General features: G+C 40.2%; 3 protein-coding genes across 3 annotated transcripts in view; 1 reads left to right on the top strand and 2 right to left on the bottom strand.

The window, feature by feature from the left end:
• The window catches only part of hmcn1 (hemicentin 1), an 80791-nt gene extending 74762 nt beyond the window's left edge, over positions 1-6029 (top strand). The window contains exons 94-107 of the mRNA XM_037697984.1: positions 84-230; positions 334-471; positions 563-684; positions 1424-1661; positions 1751-1813; positions 1939-2058; positions 2143-2277; positions 2360-2473; positions 2775-2900; positions 3016-3144; positions 4563-4925; positions 5057-5176; positions 5284-5410; positions 5560-6029. Of these exons, the coding sequence (XP_037553912.1) occupies positions 84-230; positions 334-471; positions 563-684; positions 1424-1661; positions 1751-1813; positions 1939-2058; positions 2143-2277; positions 2360-2473; positions 2775-2900; positions 3016-3144; positions 4563-4925; positions 5057-5176; positions 5284-5410; positions 5560-5926 (2309 nt within the window). The 3' untranslated portion in view covers positions 5927-6029. The remainder of the gene's footprint in view (positions 1-83; positions 231-333; positions 472-562; positions 685-1423; positions 1662-1750; positions 1814-1938; positions 2059-2142; positions 2278-2359; positions 2474-2774; positions 2901-3015; positions 3145-4562; positions 4926-5056; positions 5177-5283; positions 5411-5559) is intronic.
• A 2931-nt stretch (positions 6030-8960) lies between these two features.
• Positions 8961-12231, bottom strand: arpc5b (actin related protein 2/3 complex, subunit 5B). Its single transcript, XM_037697992.1, has 4 exons — positions 11941-12231; positions 10891-10963; positions 10420-10596; positions 8961-9490 (listed from the first exon to the last, which is right to left on the bottom strand). The coding sequence occupies exons 1-4, from the start codon at positions 12078-12080 to the stop codon at positions 9428-9430; spliced, it is 453 nt and encodes a 150-aa protein (XP_037553920.1). The 5' UTR covers positions 12081-12231; the 3' UTR covers positions 8961-9427.
• Positions 12232-18157: 5926 nt separating this feature from the next.
• Positions 18158-19062, bottom strand: part of pla2g4ab (phospholipase A2, group IVAb (cytosolic, calcium-dependent)) — a 36274-nt gene continuing 35369 nt past the window's right edge. The window contains exon 12 of the mRNA XM_037697847.1: positions 18158-18162. Coding sequence (XP_037553775.1) covers positions 18158-18162 — 5 coding nt within the window. The remainder of the gene's footprint in view (positions 18163-19062) is intronic.

The following is a 19062-nucleotide window of genomic DNA, read 5'->3' as shown; positions in this document are numbered from 1 at the left end:
TCTCCAGACACGTTTCTGGATCTATGTTTTTGGTTCTGTACACACATGCATTTTCACACTTAAGCACTTTTACTATTTGTCAGGTGGGCCACAGAGGGCTCGAGGAACCATTACAGGAAACATCAACGATATTGAGTTTGGCTTCGCCCTCCTTAATGCCACCATCACTGACACTGAGTCTGGCAGCAGAATCATAAAAGCTACCATTTCAAATGTACCAAGGACATTGGGTAGGTTTTTCTAACCGTTTCATATGTGCTACCTCCTCTGCATAAGTGAACGATTCTTTTTCATTTTGATTGGAAAACTAAATGTAGGACTTTTGAATTTAAGGTCCTGCAATGAGGAAACTCATCTCCATCTTGAACCCCATTTATTGGACCACTGCACATGAAGTAGGAGATGCTGTCAATGGTTACACCCTAACAGGAGGTCTCTTCAGACGAGAGACTCAAGTGGAGTTTGCCTCAGGTATAAATACTCATAGGCAGCCTTTCATGTGGCAAAATGTTTCAATATTTCACATAAAGGCAGTAGATTTAATGGAACTGAACTCTGGCAGGTGAAATCCTGAAGATGACTCATATTGCGAGGGGTCTGGACTCTGATGGGGTGTTGCTCCTGGACATTGTGGTGAATGGTCACATCCTCCAGCTGCCTTCACATGTTGACATCAACATAAAGGTATAAAAACATTAAAAAATGTTGTTGGGGGTGGCTGTGGCTGAGTGGCTAGAGCAGTCATAATCCAATGCAAGAGCTGGGGGTTCGAATCCACCAGTAGTCACATGCCAAAGTGTCCCTGGGCAAGACACTGAACCCCTCATTGCCTCTGATGTGTGTCCCATTGGTGTATGACTGTGATCTAAAAGCACCAATTAGTCTCTTTTAGAATGATTTGTTCAATTAGCTTTGTAGCGATAGAGTGCTGTACGAATGGGTAAATGAGGGCACAGATAATAATAATAATGATAATAATAATGATAATGATAGTGTATGTATTGCCATCATTGTATGTTCCCATATAATAGCGAAATTTGCTCTCTGCATTTAACCCATCCACCACCAGGTGGAGCAGTGGGCAGCTTTTGAAATGAGATTGTAGTGTAAAGCGCTTTGAGTATCTCGATAAGATATAAAGGCGCTATATAAGTACAGTTCATTTACTATTTACCATTTAACTTAATACTTATGTATACTCCGTGTCTATTTTTTACTCTTTAAATAATAATAAAAATGTTCAACTTAAGTGACTCCACATTCTTTAGCTGCTTCACAACCAAAATTAATTCTCTCTGGTATTTATTGTTTTCCCTGCATTGACATCTAGAGTCTTGCATTTATAAAAATAAATTTAAAAAATGGTAAATCATTGGTGTACTTTGCTTAACTGGTCAAACAGCATCCCCGTGTGTTATTCCAGGACTACACTGAGGATTACATCCAGACTGGACCGGGCCAGCTGTACGCTCTGTCCACTCGTATGTTCACCATCAACGAGGAGACTGTGCCATACTCTTGGAACCATTCCATCTCTTATGATCAGACGCGAGGAAAGATGCCCTACCTGGTAGAAACGCTCCATGCTACAGCCATCAGTGCTCTCTATCGCCAACTGGAGGAAGTGTTGGAGTACAGCATCCAAGCTAGGATCACTAAAGGTAGGTTTTAACGTTTGAATGTTTAAAATCTCAGTGTGACTAAACTGAACTAAAATGCTAGATTGAAGGTGTTTTCTATGTGATTCCAGGTGATCGTAGTAACCAGTGTCCTCATGGCTTCAGTTTGGTGTCCGCTGGGCCTTACTGTGCTGGTAAATCATAATTGACGTCATGGTTTTTATTTCATAAAACCTCTAAATACAGTCAGTATCACTTTAAAATGTGGGGAAATGTTTTTTTTAAATACCTTTTATTTTTGGTATACATCTTAATGCAGATGATAATGAATGTGAAGTCAGGAACCCATGTTCTCACATTTGCCACAACGCCATGGGCACCTACTACTGCTCCTGTCCACAAGGACTCACTATCTCAGCCGATGGCAGGACCTGCCAAGGTACAAAACATACCAAAAAAAAAGCACTGCAAATTAAATTCATCCATCAATGTTCTGTTCTTTCACGGCTCTCTTCTGTTTTAGACATCGATGAGTGTTCACTGGGTGGGACTGTGTGCCATGGTGGGCAAGACTGTGAAAACACCATCGGCTCCTACAGATGTGTGATGCGCTGTGGTCACGGCTTCAGGAGAACTGCTGACGGTCTCAGCTGCACTGGTACATCAACTGATAACTGCAACTAATACCTAATTAGGTCAAGTTACATAAAACTAATGGTGATTTTGTTGTTGTTGTTTAGATGTGGACGAATGTCAGGAGTCCCATCCATGTGACCAACATTGTTCAAATACCATAGGAAGTTATCGATGTGCCTGTGATCCTGGCTTTCACTTCAGGAACAGACGATGTTTAGGTATGACTGTCCATCACAAAAAAATGAATACAAACTGTGACTTTAAGGGCCCTTTAGGGTCAAAAATGCAATATTATGTCCTTGTGGAACTCCATGAAAAATGATTCTGGTTATTAATTAGAAGCAATTCTTTACATCTAGAGGCAGCGTACTTCTTCCTCTTCCTTACTGTCTGTCATGTACTAACACATTTACAGCCCAGAGCTACAGTAAGTAACAAAACCCTACAAAGTTAGTAAAGTTATTTCTCTTGTACACTTACACTTAAAGTTATTTCTGTTTCTTGTTTTTTCAATCTCAGATATAAACGAGTGCAAGCAGAGGGTTTGCCGCTCCGATCAGCAGTGCAAAAACACGCGGGGTGGTTATACGTGCATCGACCTGTGTCCGAATGGTATGACCAAAGGTGGGAATGGCACATGTGTAGGTGAGTGTCCAGCAGCTCAGAGCAAAGGAGCATTATCTGATGAGCGATAGAGATGAAGTTTAATGTTTAGATTTCAAGCTGTTGATCTCAGTTGGTTGTTTGCGTCCTGCCGTAGACATCGATGAATGCAGAGACGGCACCCATCGGTGCAGATACAACCAGATCTGTGAGAATACCAGAGGCAGCTACCACTGTTCGTGTCCTCGGGGCTTTAGGTCTCAGGGAGTAGGGCGCCCCTGTGTCGGTACGTATAACCCTTTGGTTTCTCTGCTGTCCATAATACCAACAGATACAGAAAATAAGAAAATTATCTAGTATTTACACTGTGCTGAGTTTTATTAGCAAAACATATTTGTGTAACATTTGTGTTTTGCTCCTGCACTTTAATCTGCTTGCTTGCTTCAGTATTTTTTTATTAGGGGATTCAAAATGCTGTCATGTAATGCAGAGCCTGTCGCTGCATGCTTACACAATTATGTGACGCAATGAAAATTGCTGAAGTCTTTACATTTAAATAACAGCATCTTTTTCCAGATATGAAATGCAACCTTTAAAACAAAACACGCTGCTGTATCTGCTTGTCATTAATGCTTATAAACTGATAGAAAAAGATTTAACAAGGGGCGGAAAATGTTTATTTGCTTCTTTAATCGCACAAAATTGGAATTTTTGGCTTGTGTTTGTGTTGAGTTGCAATCAATTTTTTATGCTTGTTTGTGCGTTCCTTCTACACATTTCCTATCTTTCACCAATACCTGATTGTTGCCTTTTTTATACTTCTGGCAGCAGCAGTCACAGCTTCGTTCTCGTTGCCACTTTTCTTTTCCTGCACACAAAAGTCATAATGAATTATTTGGATGAATAAAAATAAATGTTTAATAAAATTCGGTTTGCTACTTTGCTGGAAACACCTGAAAGTTGGAAGATATGTGATAAAAAAAAAAAAAAGTTCTCATTATTGATTCACACAAAGGTTTTGTCTCAAATCAAAGTAAAAGAGAAACCGTATGGTTGCACGGTTAATGTCAACTGCTTGTTTAATTTTTATGATTTTTATTTACATTTTATGGTGCCTTTTATTTATATTTTGTTTACTTATCATCTCTAAAAAGAGCTAATTGTTCATTTTTCTCCTGAGTTCTGGCAGAAGATCTTATTTGTTACAAAGACCTTAAAACGGATCCAAAAAATGACCAGCACCACTTCCTCCCAGCTCTATCCGTCTTTGTTTGTTAACTCTTTCTTTCAATTCCGACTTTTCAAATCGTTGCCGCCACTTTTGTGTTTGGACATGGCTATTTCCTGGTATTGCTTTATATTGTCCTATCTTGTGGCATTAACACTGAGCGCTGATGTTTGTTTTTTTATCTATAAAAATTGGGTTTTTAGTTCAAAGATAGTGTCTGATGTTACTTTTAGGATAAAATCTATATAGATGTAGTTTTTTTTAGAAAAGTAAAAACTCTCTTACTCGAGTAACTTACAGTCTGTGCATTGTCTCAATACATTTCTCTCAGAAATATGGAAATGTATTGTCGTACAGTGGGGTCATTGACGCAATCCCTTTTCCTCCTCTCATTCTCCTCTTCCTCTTACATTTTCTTTCTCACTCCGTCCTTTTCAACTGTTCCTGGTGCTGGTCTTTCTTTGTACTGAGGGCAGACATAAATGAGTGTGAGTGGCTTCCACAGCCCTGTGCCCACCAGTGCATCAACACACCTGGCAGCTTCAAGTGCACCTGCCCCCCAGGGCGCCACCTGCTGGGAGATGGCAAGTCCTGCGCTGGGCTCGAGCGTCTGCCCAGCTACGAAAGTTATTCGTACGGCTATCGAACATCTCAGTCCTCCACTGAACAGAGCCCGAACCAACGGTTGTACCACAGTTTGGCTTCTCACAGCTACCACTCCTACACAGCCGCCTCCAGAGGGCACTACAGAAGCCGCAGAGAGGCTCACAAACGCTCCTCAGAGCCAAAAGTGCTTGCATGTGAGGAGGGTTTTGAACCCAGAGGTGACAACTGCTTAGGTAACTATGAAGGTCAGGCTGAGAAGATGAAGAGGATGAGCTGTAGAGGAACTGCAACAACTTTTTGCTCAAGTTTGACTGATAAGACCACTTTAAGGAATTGTCTCCTGACTTCTGGTTATGACCAACAGATATCAATGAATGTGAAGTGAGGGACACCTGTCAGCACGAGTGCGTGAACACACCAGGAAGCCACAGGTGTTTCTGTCCTGCTGGGTACAACCTGATGGCTAATGGCAAGACGTGTCAAGGTGAGACATTAATTCATAGGACTTTGCATTTGATGAACAATCAGCTAGTGGTTCGGACAGGGACGTGACCTGTTCTCGCGGTGATAAGATGTTTGATATACCTACAGACATAGACGAGTGTCTGGTTCAGAACATCCAATGTGGAGTGAATCGAGTGTGCTTCAACACGAGAGGAAGTTACCAGTGCATTGACACTCCTTGTCCGCCAAACTACCAGAGAGATCCAGCCACAGGGTAAATAAGACCAGGGTGGACATGGGTTGAATTTGTTTTATTGTCTTGGTAGGAATTAAAACTGATCAGTTTGTGGAGCATCTTAAAGTCAAAGCCAGGCCTAAACCAGAGCAGGTGCTTAAACAAAGCTTTTGGTTTTCAACCTGTAGGTTCTGCTTGAAGCACTGCCCTCCGAATGACCTGGAGTGTGCGTTGAGTCCATATGCGCTGGAGTACAAGCTGCTGTCTGTTCCCTTCGGCATCGCAGCCAACCAGGACCTTGTCAGGCTGGTGACCTACACGCAGGACGGCGTGATTCACCCCAGGACCACCTTCCTATTGGTGGACGAGGACGCCACGTTACCCTTTGGCCTACGAGATCAGAACATGAAGGGAGTTCTATTCACCACAAAGCCGCTACGAGAGCCCCACACGTACCGGATCAAGGTCCGAGCCGTCTTTTACAGCGAGGACGGAGGCATCGAGTACCAAACAACCTTCATCGTTTACATCGCTGTCTCTGCCTACCCTTACTGAGAGCACTTTAAATGACTTGAGATGAATGGGCGGTGATCAATTGACTTGCAGCTCCCCACGGTGGGACGAACATGGTGCCAATGAGAGGTTGATGGTTTTGGACAAGTTTACAGAATAATGAGTGTGTGGGAGGCCAGTGAAGGCGCACAGTCCTAAAAACTTTGATAAGTTAAATTACCAAAGAGGCTGCTGGAGGAAACATGGATCAAAATTATACTTTATTGTCTCTAATCTTTGTTACACCGTCAGGACTTTTTATGTTTTCATGTTCCCATTGTATTTATAAAATCAATACAAATCAATTCTTCACATGCCTCCATCAGCGAGTCGATTTCAGCTGTTCTTCCCTTTTTGTGTATTTCCATTTACTTGTTAACTTATTGGGAAGTGCTTGAAATGGAAAACGAGCTGACCACCTTTGGTTAGCACTTTTCAAACACGGTGATCGTTTTGGAGAAATAAAATCTGTTTTATGTTCCGCGTCAAACCGTATCAGCTGCGATTCAACTTCACTTCTTCATCCTGTAGTGCATATCAAGATGTATTTTATTATGACTTGTACATTACGTTTTTCTCTTATTGTGATACTTGTAATTATTGGATCCATTTTGTAATAAAAATTTAATAAAACTGCACTAAAATAGGCATGTATGTCTGCATTACTACTGGATGAAAGAGCCCCAGTCTTCAGTTACTGCTGAAAGTGACACTTTGTAGGATTTAGTGCCCTCTAGTGGCGAAGCTGATTAATACAATTTGTCAATTGAGGTCCACATGAGAATTAAAGGAGCTAATTCAGGAAAAATGAACATAAAGTACAAAAATAAACACAATTTTTGTAAACTACTTGAAGTGTATACAAATAAATTGCTAAGTGACCAGCTGATAAATAACAGAATGGGTCCTGAGTTCAATTCATGTTGACAACATTTTTCCATCCATCTATTATCTTTACCCACTTCTTCCGTTTTGTGTCATGGGGGTCACTAATGCCTATATCCATCTATCAGTGTGCGAGAGGTGGGGGACACCCTGGACAGGTTGCAAGTCCATCACAGGGACACATAGAGACAAACAAACATTCACTCTCACATTCACTCCTAGGGACAATTTAGAGTTACCAATCAGTCTAACATGCATGTTTTTGATCTGGGGGGTGGACCGGAGTACCCAGAGAAAAAACACACATGCACGGAGAGAACATGCAAATTCCACCCAGAATAATGGTTAATCAGTTCATCTGGACATTTGTGGAAAGATGTTTCGCCCTCTATCCAGAGGGCGTCATCAGTCTGAGGAGTCCCAAGTAAACTGTGTTTCCTTTCCCACTAAGCAGTACACATCTTTAGTGGACCAACCAGTTTACTGGTGATAAGATGGTTTCTGGGGTCTGCCCTGTCCCATGTCAGCTCTTCCCAGGCAGGCAGCCACAGCCAAAGTGTTTCAAGACATCAAAGTTCATGCTCAGTCATCCAGGTACAAAGTCCAATAATGGTCAGTCATTTCATCTGGACAGTTTCTTTTTTGTGGAAAGACGTTTCGTCCTCTATCCAAAAGGCTTCATCAGTCCGAGGAGTCGACGGGGGACAGGACAGACCCCAGAAACCATCTTGTCACCAGCAAACTGGTTGGTCCACTAAAGGCGTGTACTGCTTAGTGGGGAGAACAGTTTGGGACTCCTCTGACTGATGAAGTGGATAGAGGGCGAAACGTATTTCCACAAAACAAACTGTTCAGATGACCATTACTGGACTTTGTACCTGGATAAATGAGCATGGTCTTTGATGTCCACCCAGCTAGGATTTGAACCAGCAACCTTCTTGCTGAGAGGCTGCTGCTCTATCAACTGTGCCGCCCAGAGACCAGATTACATTGAAAAAATTGAAGCTTTAAATTGTATAAAAAGTGTTTGCCCATTTTTTTTACACTGGTTTCCTTAGAGAACTTTACTAATTGGCTTTTTTTAAGTGAACGTTTTTGTTCAGTGCCCTCAAACAACTTCTGTTATAATTTGGCCCTATATAAATAAACGGAATTTATTCAGATGCTTGTTTGCAAAAGTGGAACGCATTTAAAAGTTGAGACGAGGCTAAAATCAACAATCAAACCTTTTATTTTCATCAAAAAGCACAAAGTCCAAAGCTTGTCCATCACTATGATCTGTTGAGTCGTTTCCGTCCCTTCAGGCCACAAGAGCATGAACTAATGATGACAGCACTCAAGACTATTTATGTTTGAATAAAATACTGAGCAAAACCCATGACTTACTTTTATATTCTCTGAAAATGAGCAGACATCTAGAAGCTGGAAGTGAAAACGTCTCGTCTCCAGGAGGAACAAAACTCCATTTCAGCCACAACCCAGTTTGAATGCTCATGGACACAAGCTCAAGTAAACACTAAAAAACACATCAATCAAATAAACTAATGTAATCTACCAAATGGAGCGAATTAAAAAAAACATTCAATTTTCCTGATCAACTTATGTGGCAGTAATGTCTTGTTACAATCTGATGGTTGGATTTAAAAAAACTAAATTAAAAAGTTTTTTTTTCCTGACAAAACAAGTACAAAATATAGAAAACACTAATGGAATCATGCAAAAACAGAATTTTTACTCCATGTACGTCCCCGTTCATTCACAACAAAAAACGTTGCATTGGTAAATCCACGTGCTTTTTTATTTATTTATTTATTTTTTCCCATTTCAGTGAGTTTCTATTTGATCTTCAGGCAAATATTAAAAAACAAACAACAAAATGAGACATTTAATCCTGAACTGTTTTTTATTCCAAATGAACAATTACAAAAATCAGCACGTATTCTGAGCATTATTTTCTGAAAGTACAAACAAAAAACACCAGTCACACAAAACCAGCAGAACCACAACGACCAGTTCAGCAGAACACGGACAGTCTGGAAGTGAGCAACAAAGCGGGATTAAAAACTGTGGAGATGCATCGGAGGTAATAATCCCGCACAACCCTGCCCCAAGGGGAACACTGACCCCAGTAGGCACCCCCCCCCCCCCCCCCGCAGCTGTGCTTTTCTGTACACAATCACTGTTTGAGTGATACAGAGTGACTTGATTCAGGAAGTCTGATGGTGAAAATAACAATATTAGACAAATAAAGAAGAAGCCGTGACTTTTTTTGGAGTATAACAGTACAGAAAGAAATCCTTGAAAACTGAAACACAACTGGAGCATGTGATGCAACGTGTGCAGCAGTGGCATCCAATGTTCAGGCATTTTTCTAACATCTGTCTTGTATAAATTGGAAATCACTGCTGTCCATTGACATCAACTTAGAAGTGTGATTTAGGTTATGAGCAGTAACGGGAAGAAAAACAGCTTTTAACCCAGATTCTCTGTTCTCCTTCGGGTTTGCCTCGAGCGTCTCGGAGGGTTAGAAGTCGGATTTTTCCTTTTAGTTTCGATGCCGTCCGGTACACGAGCAGCGCGGCGCGTCCGTGATGGGATGTAGATCTCTCTGCTTCGATGTTAGACCGTTTTCCTCGCCGTTAGTACCCTGACGATGCTGCCCACTCCTCCTGCAGCCAGTGCCTGAAACGCATCCAAAACAAACGATGTGAGGCTTTTTGTTACAGTTGTTGTGCAGTTGTTATCCACCTGACGGCAGCCTGCACCGTCTGAATCACCCGTTTCCTTTAATATTGATTTGTTACAGAAATAACTGATGACTTTTTATTATTAAAGCTAAAAAAAACGAAGCAAAAATAAACGTGTCTGCTTAAAATATTTGCATTATGACTGATAAACTACAAAAACACTTGAGACTTTATAAACTACTGTTGTAGTTTTGAGGGTTAATAAGACACTGAACAACCTAAATGTCTCGGCAGAGAAAACTAACTTGCACTCTAAACTGCTTCATAACTCTTAATTTATTACACTAAACTCTACTTATTAAAGGCTTGTTTATTAAACTTAATAGTGCTTATTAAAAGGCTTGTACGTCACAGCAGCTGTTTTCCCAAGACCTGACACAAAGTAGAACGTGCAGCCTGAAAAAGTGTTTTTCTTTTCGAGCATGCCACGAATGGTAGTCGAGTCCTTGTGCTGCATTAAACGCTACAAATGACTGAAAAGTGGGATGACTAGAAAATCTCAGAGTCCAGAGCCGAGCCTGCAGAAAATGTATTCCTCGAGAACGTCTTTAGAACGTTGCATGTGTGAAAACAGATAATGTGCATTTACAATCACTTCCTGTTCATGCCATTAACCTGCTTAACCTACAAATATTTTCATCTTAAATAAAAGCTTTAGAAACTTACACAGCTGTTTTATTGAGGGTATAAATGCTCATAAGCTTTACATTGTTAGTTTTGAAGATATACTTGAGAAAGATCAAACTGGTGCACATGTTTTTAGGAAAGAATCCTTCTAGACATTAAAGATCCATCCAAGCATCTCTTTATTGACTTTACCCGCTCGGTCCTGTTCAGGGAGCTGGTGTTAATCTCCACATGTACCTTTTCGTGCCACTGCAGCAGGACAGCGCTGCTGTTTTCTGACGGCCTCTCAAAGCCTTTGTAGATATATTTCATCAGCAGGTCCACGCCGTTCTTGTCAAGCGACTGCACCCCTTTCTCAATGTCACTGCTCTTAAAGGCACTGAGCACCTTCAGCACGAGACCCTCAGCTCGATCCTGGTCAGAGGAGCAGAAAACAGAGCACAGGTTATAAATCAGGACCAAAGACACAGAGATAATAAATCTATTGATGCAAATCATTATCTAAACTCATGTGAATCCAATCTTAACATTTACATTCATACTGAAACTGGTTACGTTCAAATATTGGTTCAGAAACGCCTCAAGCAGATTAAGGTGAGAACAAAACTTGTATTTCTACTGTCTACATTTCAAGATAGAAAGGCTTATTTGTGTTCAGATAAAATGCAGTCACTGAAAGTTCTACTGAAAATTAAAAACCAAGCCCACCTTGACGTTCTGGTTCTTTGTGTTGATTGGTGGATTCTTCAGAACTGCTTGCAAGGCCTCCATGAGGTTTCCTGTGCAGGGAGGGTTAAGGAGGCTCACACCTACATTACAACAGCCTTAATGACGAGACCAGAAGCAACATAATCTAAAGGTGGAGCTGCTGCACAACAAGTTCTTTTGTTTGTGTCACTGCCACTGAAAGGTGAAGGTGGATGATCATGATTTTACTCAAGCGCCTGTTAGCGAAATATCTCATGAACAGCCAGTCAAATTTGAATGAAACGCTGACCGAAACACAAAAATAGCTGCAACTCAGCCATTTTTGCTCATATTGAGCTACGATCTTTTGTGGTAGTAGCTGAGAATCATTCACAACACACACTCTGAGTGGCGTTCTGTGATGCTACATGAGATTGTGAGAGAGTATTTTCAATGTTTGACCAAAGCAGTGCAGTTTTATTTAGTAAACATGTTTTACAATGCAATGTGTATAACATGACTGAACATGAAGGCATGCTCGGCTCGAGGTTTTTATTTCTGCTGTGACGTTGGGCAAGAGGATGTACTTATTTTGAGGAAGTGCAGCACTTTCATGCCTTATATAGCCTTCAAGCTGAATCTGAAGGCCCTGATCTGAATCTGCAACACTTTTATCTCTGTAAATATCTGTCTCTCCAAATAAGCAACAAAGAAAATGTCACCAAAGGAGACAACTTCCCAAGCACTAAATGTAAATATATAAGTAAATTACACAATTGTTTCTTTTCTAGCTAAGCTTTGCAGGACTGGACGGACAGTTATTTATATATATTTGTAAAAGCAAAGATAAAGCTGGTTGAGTCTGGGGCAGAAATCCCTGGAATGTGTCTGTCAGGCAAGTCCGGACAGACACTAACTGGCCTGCTAGCAAAAACGCCCATCGGACAAGAAGTGAAAAAAACGACGGGAAATACGCAAATACGTGGAGGCACTACACACACAAAGCCTGTAACATTTGTTCTGAAGACGTTCACGACTCACACTCAGGTTAAATTAACATGTAAAGGATATTGTCTGACCAGGGAGTCCACCTCTGCCTCGTCGGGACCCAGCTGGTTTTCTCCTCCGTCGTCCTCGTCTACGAATTTGTTTTCGTCGTACTCATCCACGTCCACTCGCCTGAAGCGGGCGGAGACTGTATTCTTCGACATGTCTGCGGTGGTTTGAATGTGTTTTGTTCCGATTTTATTTTTAAAAAGACAAGAGTTGCAGCCTAAATTCTGCCCTTTTTTCCCCCCTTTGACGCGGCTGTCAGAGACAGGAAGAGAAGCAGCTTCCTGGTGTGCGCTGGCTTCTGTTTACTCACCGGCGCCCCAAGCGGTCACATTGAGTTACTGCAGGAACATGGGCGCAATTTGATACTATCACCGCTAGAGAGAGACAAAACCCCATAAATAACGAGTTATTAAAAAATACATATATATTTTAATTTATTTTATTTTATTTACCCTTTATTTATACAGGTAGTCTCATTGAGTCACGAGAACTCATTTTCAACAGAAACCTGTATGGGAGAAGATGCTTTTCCACCCACATTTTGATGTCAGTCCGGGAAGTAGAACCGGCAACTTTCCGATCACAGGCCCATCTTCTCTAACCTCTGCACCACCACTCCCTGATCTGTGGTAATAAAGCAGTTCTGAAATAATTTCATCATGTGATGACCTAAGTATGCTGGAAGTGGCAGAAATGAAGATGTTGAGGTTCTCCTTAGGAGTGACAAGGATGGAGAAGATTAGGAATTAGTTTATCAAAGGTTGAACAACTGATAAACTTAGAGAGGCCAGACTGAAATGGTTTCGACATGTCCAGAGGAGGGACAGTGGGTATATTGGAAGAAGGATGTTAGAAATGAAGCTGCCAGGAAAAAGACAAAGACGAAATATATGGATTCAGTTTGAGAGGACAAGGAGGTAGTTGGAGTGAGGACAGAGGACACAGAGGACAGAGTGAGATGGAGGAGGACGACCCGCTGTGGAGAACCCTGAAGAGGGAAAAGCTGTAAGAAGAAGAAGAATGATTTTGTTTTAGTAGTTTTCCCACTTAGCTGCAATTTTAGCTAGCCTTTTGCTCCTTTTAGCTACTGTGCTGCTACTATAGGCTTTTTGTTAGCTTTTTTGTTACTTTCAGCTACCAATCTGCTACATTTAGCTTCTAGCTTTCCTTTTAATCCTTTTGTTTACTTTCTGTTCTTTTTCAAAATCACTTCTTATGCTAAACTTTTTACACAAAGTAAAAAAAAACTTCAGAACTTCAAAAAATTCAGCCTGAGCGTGGAGATTAGAAGCCATAAATGAAGTCAGATGGAGTAAGGTTTGTGTTTCAGACTTCATAATAGTATATTATCTGAAGGGGTTCAATAAATGTGCTGCTCTAAATTCACCCTAGAATTCAGAGGAACATTATTCAGTCTGGATCAAACTGGTGCAGTGATCAAATTTGTGACTTTCCAGTGGATCCCTCTGCCTGACTGTGTGAGGACTGAGTCAGTGTTTTTCTTCTGACTAATTCACTGCAAAGGAAGTTTGGATTACCTGGATTAAAGTGGTTTTGCAGACATCACTGGAGTCCTGATGTCAGAGGTTTTCTGATTCATGAGACTACGTGCATTTTGCAGATACAGATTCTAATTACTACTTGTTCACCCACTCCAGCGTGTTTTATGCCTGAATAGACACCTAATTCAAAAACTAACTAAAAAATCTTCCTGTCACATTAAAAAGAAAAATGGATGCAATTTCTGGCACCATTTAAAACTTTTTCAAGGGGTCTTGTGATGTTACTAAGGATACAAACAGTTTCCTGGCACAGGTCATGACAAAGAGAAAGTGCTTAATAGAACACAGATTTCTTCTGGGAAGCAAATAAAGTAGGAGGGCCACACCTATGATGCTTTAGTTTTTTGTGTTTGAAGTGGAATTTTAATATACTTATCTTTCCTGTCTAGACTGCAGACCCTTTGCCTCAGGAGGAGAAAGGATAACATTGATTTATCCTTTCCTTCTTACGCAAACGTGTACGAGAAAGTGTTGCTCACTGGACGTGTCCACGTAAGAAGCGGGCAGAGAAACCAGAGCGGAAAGGCAACGTTTTTAAAACAAATTTACAGCTCGCTCGTTTCTGTCGTCCTGCTGATTAAAAAACAATCATGCATGAACAATTTCCTTTCTCATCTCTCCCACTTTTGCTTTCCTCCACTCCCAGCACTTTGCGTGTGTTGGTCATCCTCACTGCATGCAGCCTTTGTGCAGTGCCCCGACCTGTCTCTGCTATGTGAATGACTCAGTGCATCAAAAGGTGAGGTCTCAGGTGTATACATGATACTTAGAATAACACGCACGTTTAAAAGATAGGTGCAAATTTCCATTTGCTTTGGGACTAATAAGAACGGCTGAAGACACGAAACCTGACTGTGTGTCTCTGCAGAGCAGCATGGCTTCCGTGCCAGAGAAAAGGATTTACAGATTTTTTTAAGTATCTTAATGACATAATTAGTACTCTCACATAAAAGGAAAATTCCTCTTGAGTGATTATTTGATTGGGGGAATGTAATGATTTTAGCAGCTGCAGGTCTAGATACGTTCATTCTGCGACTTGAAGTAATTCTGGTCAAATGTTTTAATATCCTTGTGTGACTCCATTTTGGAACCATAAAATCTTATCACTCATTCATTCACCTTATCACTCAAAATGTTTTATGCACTCAATGATGTTAATGTAAACCTCTTACCTCAAGCAGCATTTAAAAAAAAGTATTCACCCCCTTTTGGATGCTTTACCCATTTAATGCTATTAAAAATCATCCATCCATTTTTTTTACCCGCTTCTTCCTTTCCAGGTCACAGGAGTCACTGGTGCCCATTTCTAGCAGTCACTGAGGCGGGGTACACCCTGGACAGGTCTCCAGTCCACCACAGAAACACATAGAGACAAACAACCATGCACTCTCTCACTCACACCTAGAGACAATTTAGTTAGTTAGTTAGTTAGTTAGTTAGTTAGTTAGTTAGTTAGTTAGTTAGTTAGTTAGTTAGTTAGTTAGTTAGTTAGTTAGTTAGTTAGTTAGTTAGTTAGTTAGTTAGTTTATTTGACAGGGACAGTTGCACATAAACATAGAACAGAACAAGTCTGTGACTGATGCATTGCACAAAGAGTACATAGCTACAGCTAACTCACAACTCCAGTCCCTGGTTGGGTATTTCTATGCCTTAAAATACATACAATTTATCAATCAAAATACAGTAAGAGCACCTATGTACTCCTGCCTACATATTCATGTAATCAACCTAACAGCCTGAGTTATTATTTAGAGTTACCAATCAGCCTAGCATGCATGTTTTTGGTCTGTGGGAGGAAAATGGTGTATCTGTAGAAATCCTGCACATGCATAAAGACAACATGCAAACTCCATCCAGAATGGCCCCCCAGCTGGGATTCGATCCAGCAACCTTCTTGCTGAGGCGGCAGCTCTATTAACTGTGCCATTGTGCCACCTCCCTTAGATTTATGTCCATCTTTAAAAAATGCATTCTGTAAAGCTATTGCTTGGGATTAAAGCCTGGATGACTCGAAATATTTTACAGTTTATGGAGGAAAAAAACACAAAGTGATGGTTTATGGTAGCCCTACTGAGAACCTCCAATGTGGATGTTTGTTCCATATACCAATAGATTAAGACAAGATAAAATGAGATACGATAAGATACGACACAATAAGATATGATGAGATATAATAAGATACAATATGAAAAGATAAGATACAATATGATACAATGTGATGAGATGAGATGAGATGAAATGAGATGAGATAAGATAGAATTTTATTTATCGCTCAGGTAATTGTTGCGCCAGAGTGTCAGTACAGGAGCATACACAAGGAATCGCACAAGATATTAAAAAAATAACAGAATATGAAAATAATACCAGAGAGGTATAAAAAACAATACTTAAATAATTAAGTTCTAAACAGGTCAGGCGCTGACAGAAACATTAGTGTTTATTGTGGTACAGGATTAATTTTATTGTCCTGTGTGTAGAAAGGGGGAGGAGTTGAAAAGTTTGATAGCCACAGGGAGGAAGGACTTCCTGTGGTGTTCTGTGGAGCACCTCTGCGGCTCGTTCTGCACGGACCGAACTCTACGGACCCGTTTGGTTCTGCAGAGAACCTTGGATGGTCTCAGTCTGACAGACCCGGTTCTGGACTGTGGTTTGTGAGGGTAGCTGATGCAATCCTTATTACCATCAAGCTGCTGACTGGACCTGCTAACAAGACCATGCCGCTAACAGAACAGAACACTGATGTTAAAAGAACCTCACTGCTAACCGAATCATACTCTAGATGTATTTCTTTTTCAACTTGTTTTTTAGTATTTTAGTATGTTTTTAGTATTTTTGCTGCATGCTTTGGTATTTCTTGTTGGGGGTTTTTTGGTGGTGGGGGGTCGTGGTGGTGGTGAGTCGAGACGGTTCTTCTCGTCTTAAGTGTTTCACCTCATTGTTGACCTTGTGTTGATTTTGCATATGACAGATAAACATAAACTAACCTAATCTCAGTGGTGTCAGTCTACGGCTGAAGTTGCTGCGGTAAAAGTCCAGTGTGTCATGCGGGGGGGGTGGCGTGTTGTTCAGGATCTGGAGCAGTTTCCGCAGCATCCTCTGCTCAGACACCTTTGTCAGAGACTCCACTCCCAGAACTGAACCAGCTCTCTTGATGAGTTTATCAAGTTTGCTGGCATCAGCTTTTTTCACCGTGCTGCCCCAGCACACCACAGCGTAGAAGAAGACGTTGGAGATCACCGAGTGGTAAAACATCTGCAGCGTGGTCCTTCAGATGTTAAAGGCCCTGAGTCTCTTCAGAGGAAAAAGGCGACTCTGTCCTTACTGGTAGAGGGGTGTTGGTGTTAGCTGTCCAGTCCAGTTTTTTGTCTTGGACCTCCAGGTACTTGTAGCAGTCTACAGTTTCTGGGGGGTGGGGGGGTGATCTTCTTCCTGTCCACCTGCAGCTCTTTAGTTTTTCCAATGTGGAGTTGCAGGTTGTTCTATCCACACCACTAATTATTAATTATTAATTATCACAAAAGTGGACACAGATCTTTAGTTTGACAGGTGTTTAAGTCAAATTAACCGCTGCTTAAAATAAAACCTTTTCAGACAAAACTTTGGGACAGTACTCCACCTTTGTCACCACTCGGATGGATCACTGTTACCCACTTCATATATGTGCTTCCACCACCACTCATCTCCAGGGAGGATACAAAATGCTGCAGCACGTCTGTTTACTGGTTACATCCTTTTACACCTGATCAGCTGCTCCTGAGTCAAAAACTTAGTTTAAGATGGGGGAATACCTAAAGTTATGGCCTCTCTTTACACATTAGATCACCCTTTTCTCTGTTTTGAAATCTTATTAAACCATCTCTTCTGTTTGGGCTTTAACACCATGTGAGATGTTGATTTTAGAATATTTTTGTATCCATTTTATTTTGCTTTGTTTGATTTTATTGTTGTGCAGCTCTAGGTTTTTATACTTTATTTTTATTGTTTGTTGTGCATTTGCAATTATTTGTCATTCTGTTCAGCACTTTTGTTCTGTGTGGTCATTTAAAGTGTTTTCCGTGTGAGTTTGTTTGACCCTTATTTAGCGTCTGTGTCTAATCGTCCCGTTTGTTTTCAGTGCGTCTCCATCTGTTCCTCACAAACGTCTCTGTACGTGTTATAGTTCGCCTCCCTGTGTTTTGCAAGCCTGTTCTGTTTATTTGTTTCCGCTTCCTGCAGGTGTTTTAGCCTTTTTTTTTATTTTTTTACTCAAAGTTCAAATGTTTTATTAGAGATGTTAGATATTAATATTTTCAGATTATCTTGGGCTCATATTTTTTAATCAAATCCTTCCCTGAACTCTAAAATAACAAAAGGCAACTTTCACAACATTTAATCTATCATTGCAATCGCTTCAAGGTAAAAATTCCTGCCATAAATAGGTTTTGTTTGGAATGAAACATATTAATGTGAGATTGCATTTTTTTGTAATAAACATTGTGACTTTTATACTGGTTACAGGCTATTTTTATGTATTAAGTTGCAAAGATCCTAAAATATCATAGCTTAAAGCAGAACACGATCTATAAAAGAAACATGATGAACCTTAAAGTGATGAAACTTCACGTTTCTATTGTTAAACAATCTGCGTTTCATACAGCTGAAAGCTCTTCCTCAGTACAAGCCACGCAGCCTCATTCTGTAACACAAAAGGAAACAAAAGAAAAGGAAACTAAACCTGGTGGAAATCCAAGTTCTGAGCTGATGTATTATTTCAGGAGGTTTCCCCCAGATGTCAAATATTTTAACAGAAAACATTCCACAAGATGAATTCTGACGTTTATTATTGTACTTTACCACCAACAATAAAATCCTGTACCTCATGCTTTGCCAGTTATAATACATTTAACGAGAACAGGTCATTTTGATGCATAAATCCACAGAATAGACCTTTTAGCTTCTTACATGTAAACATCTTTAACAACTTTAAAATGAAAATGGTTAAGAGCCACAACTCTTATTAACTTTCTAAATAAGATGTTAGACAAAAAAAAGTGTAACCTAAACAAAATTTGAGAAAAAGTCCTAAAAAAAATCATACATAAAACCTACTTTGAGAAACACATTTATTCACTTTCTGTACAAGAAAATCTGTTTGGAACTGAAATAAATTTATTTTGGGTGTACGTCTACAAACTATGTGACAACTGACACATTTGTTGCAGTGAATGTACAGAATATTTGTGCATAAATCTGCAACGCTTTTCCAGCTTTAGATTAAGCTGCTGTTTTGAGTCTCTGGTGCACTAGAGCTCACCAGCAACAGGCAGCCTTTTTTTTAATTTTTTACATAAAACGTTATTATCCTGAGCATTAAACTGATTGGAGATAAAAGTTACCAACTGCAGCAAAAAGTTAGGGAATACATAGGATCATGGGTTTTGTTGTTATTGCTTGTTTGACACATTTAAATACATATTAGTAATAATAATAATAATGAAAAAATTAAATAGTAGTATACTGCATATATGTATATATATACACGCATATATATATATATATATATATATATATATGTGTGTGTATATATGTGTATATA

This window comes from Nematolebias whitei, chromosome 3 (genome assembly GCF_014905685.2).
Source record: "Nematolebias whitei isolate Nwh7 chromosome 3, NemWhi1, whole genome shotgun sequence".
Classification (NCBI taxonomy): Eukaryota; Metazoa; Chordata; class Actinopteri; order Cyprinodontiformes; family Rivulidae; genus Nematolebias; species Nematolebias whitei.
The sequence above is the reverse complement of the archived record's forward strand: the minus strand, read 5'-3'. Positions and strand labels throughout refer to the sequence as shown.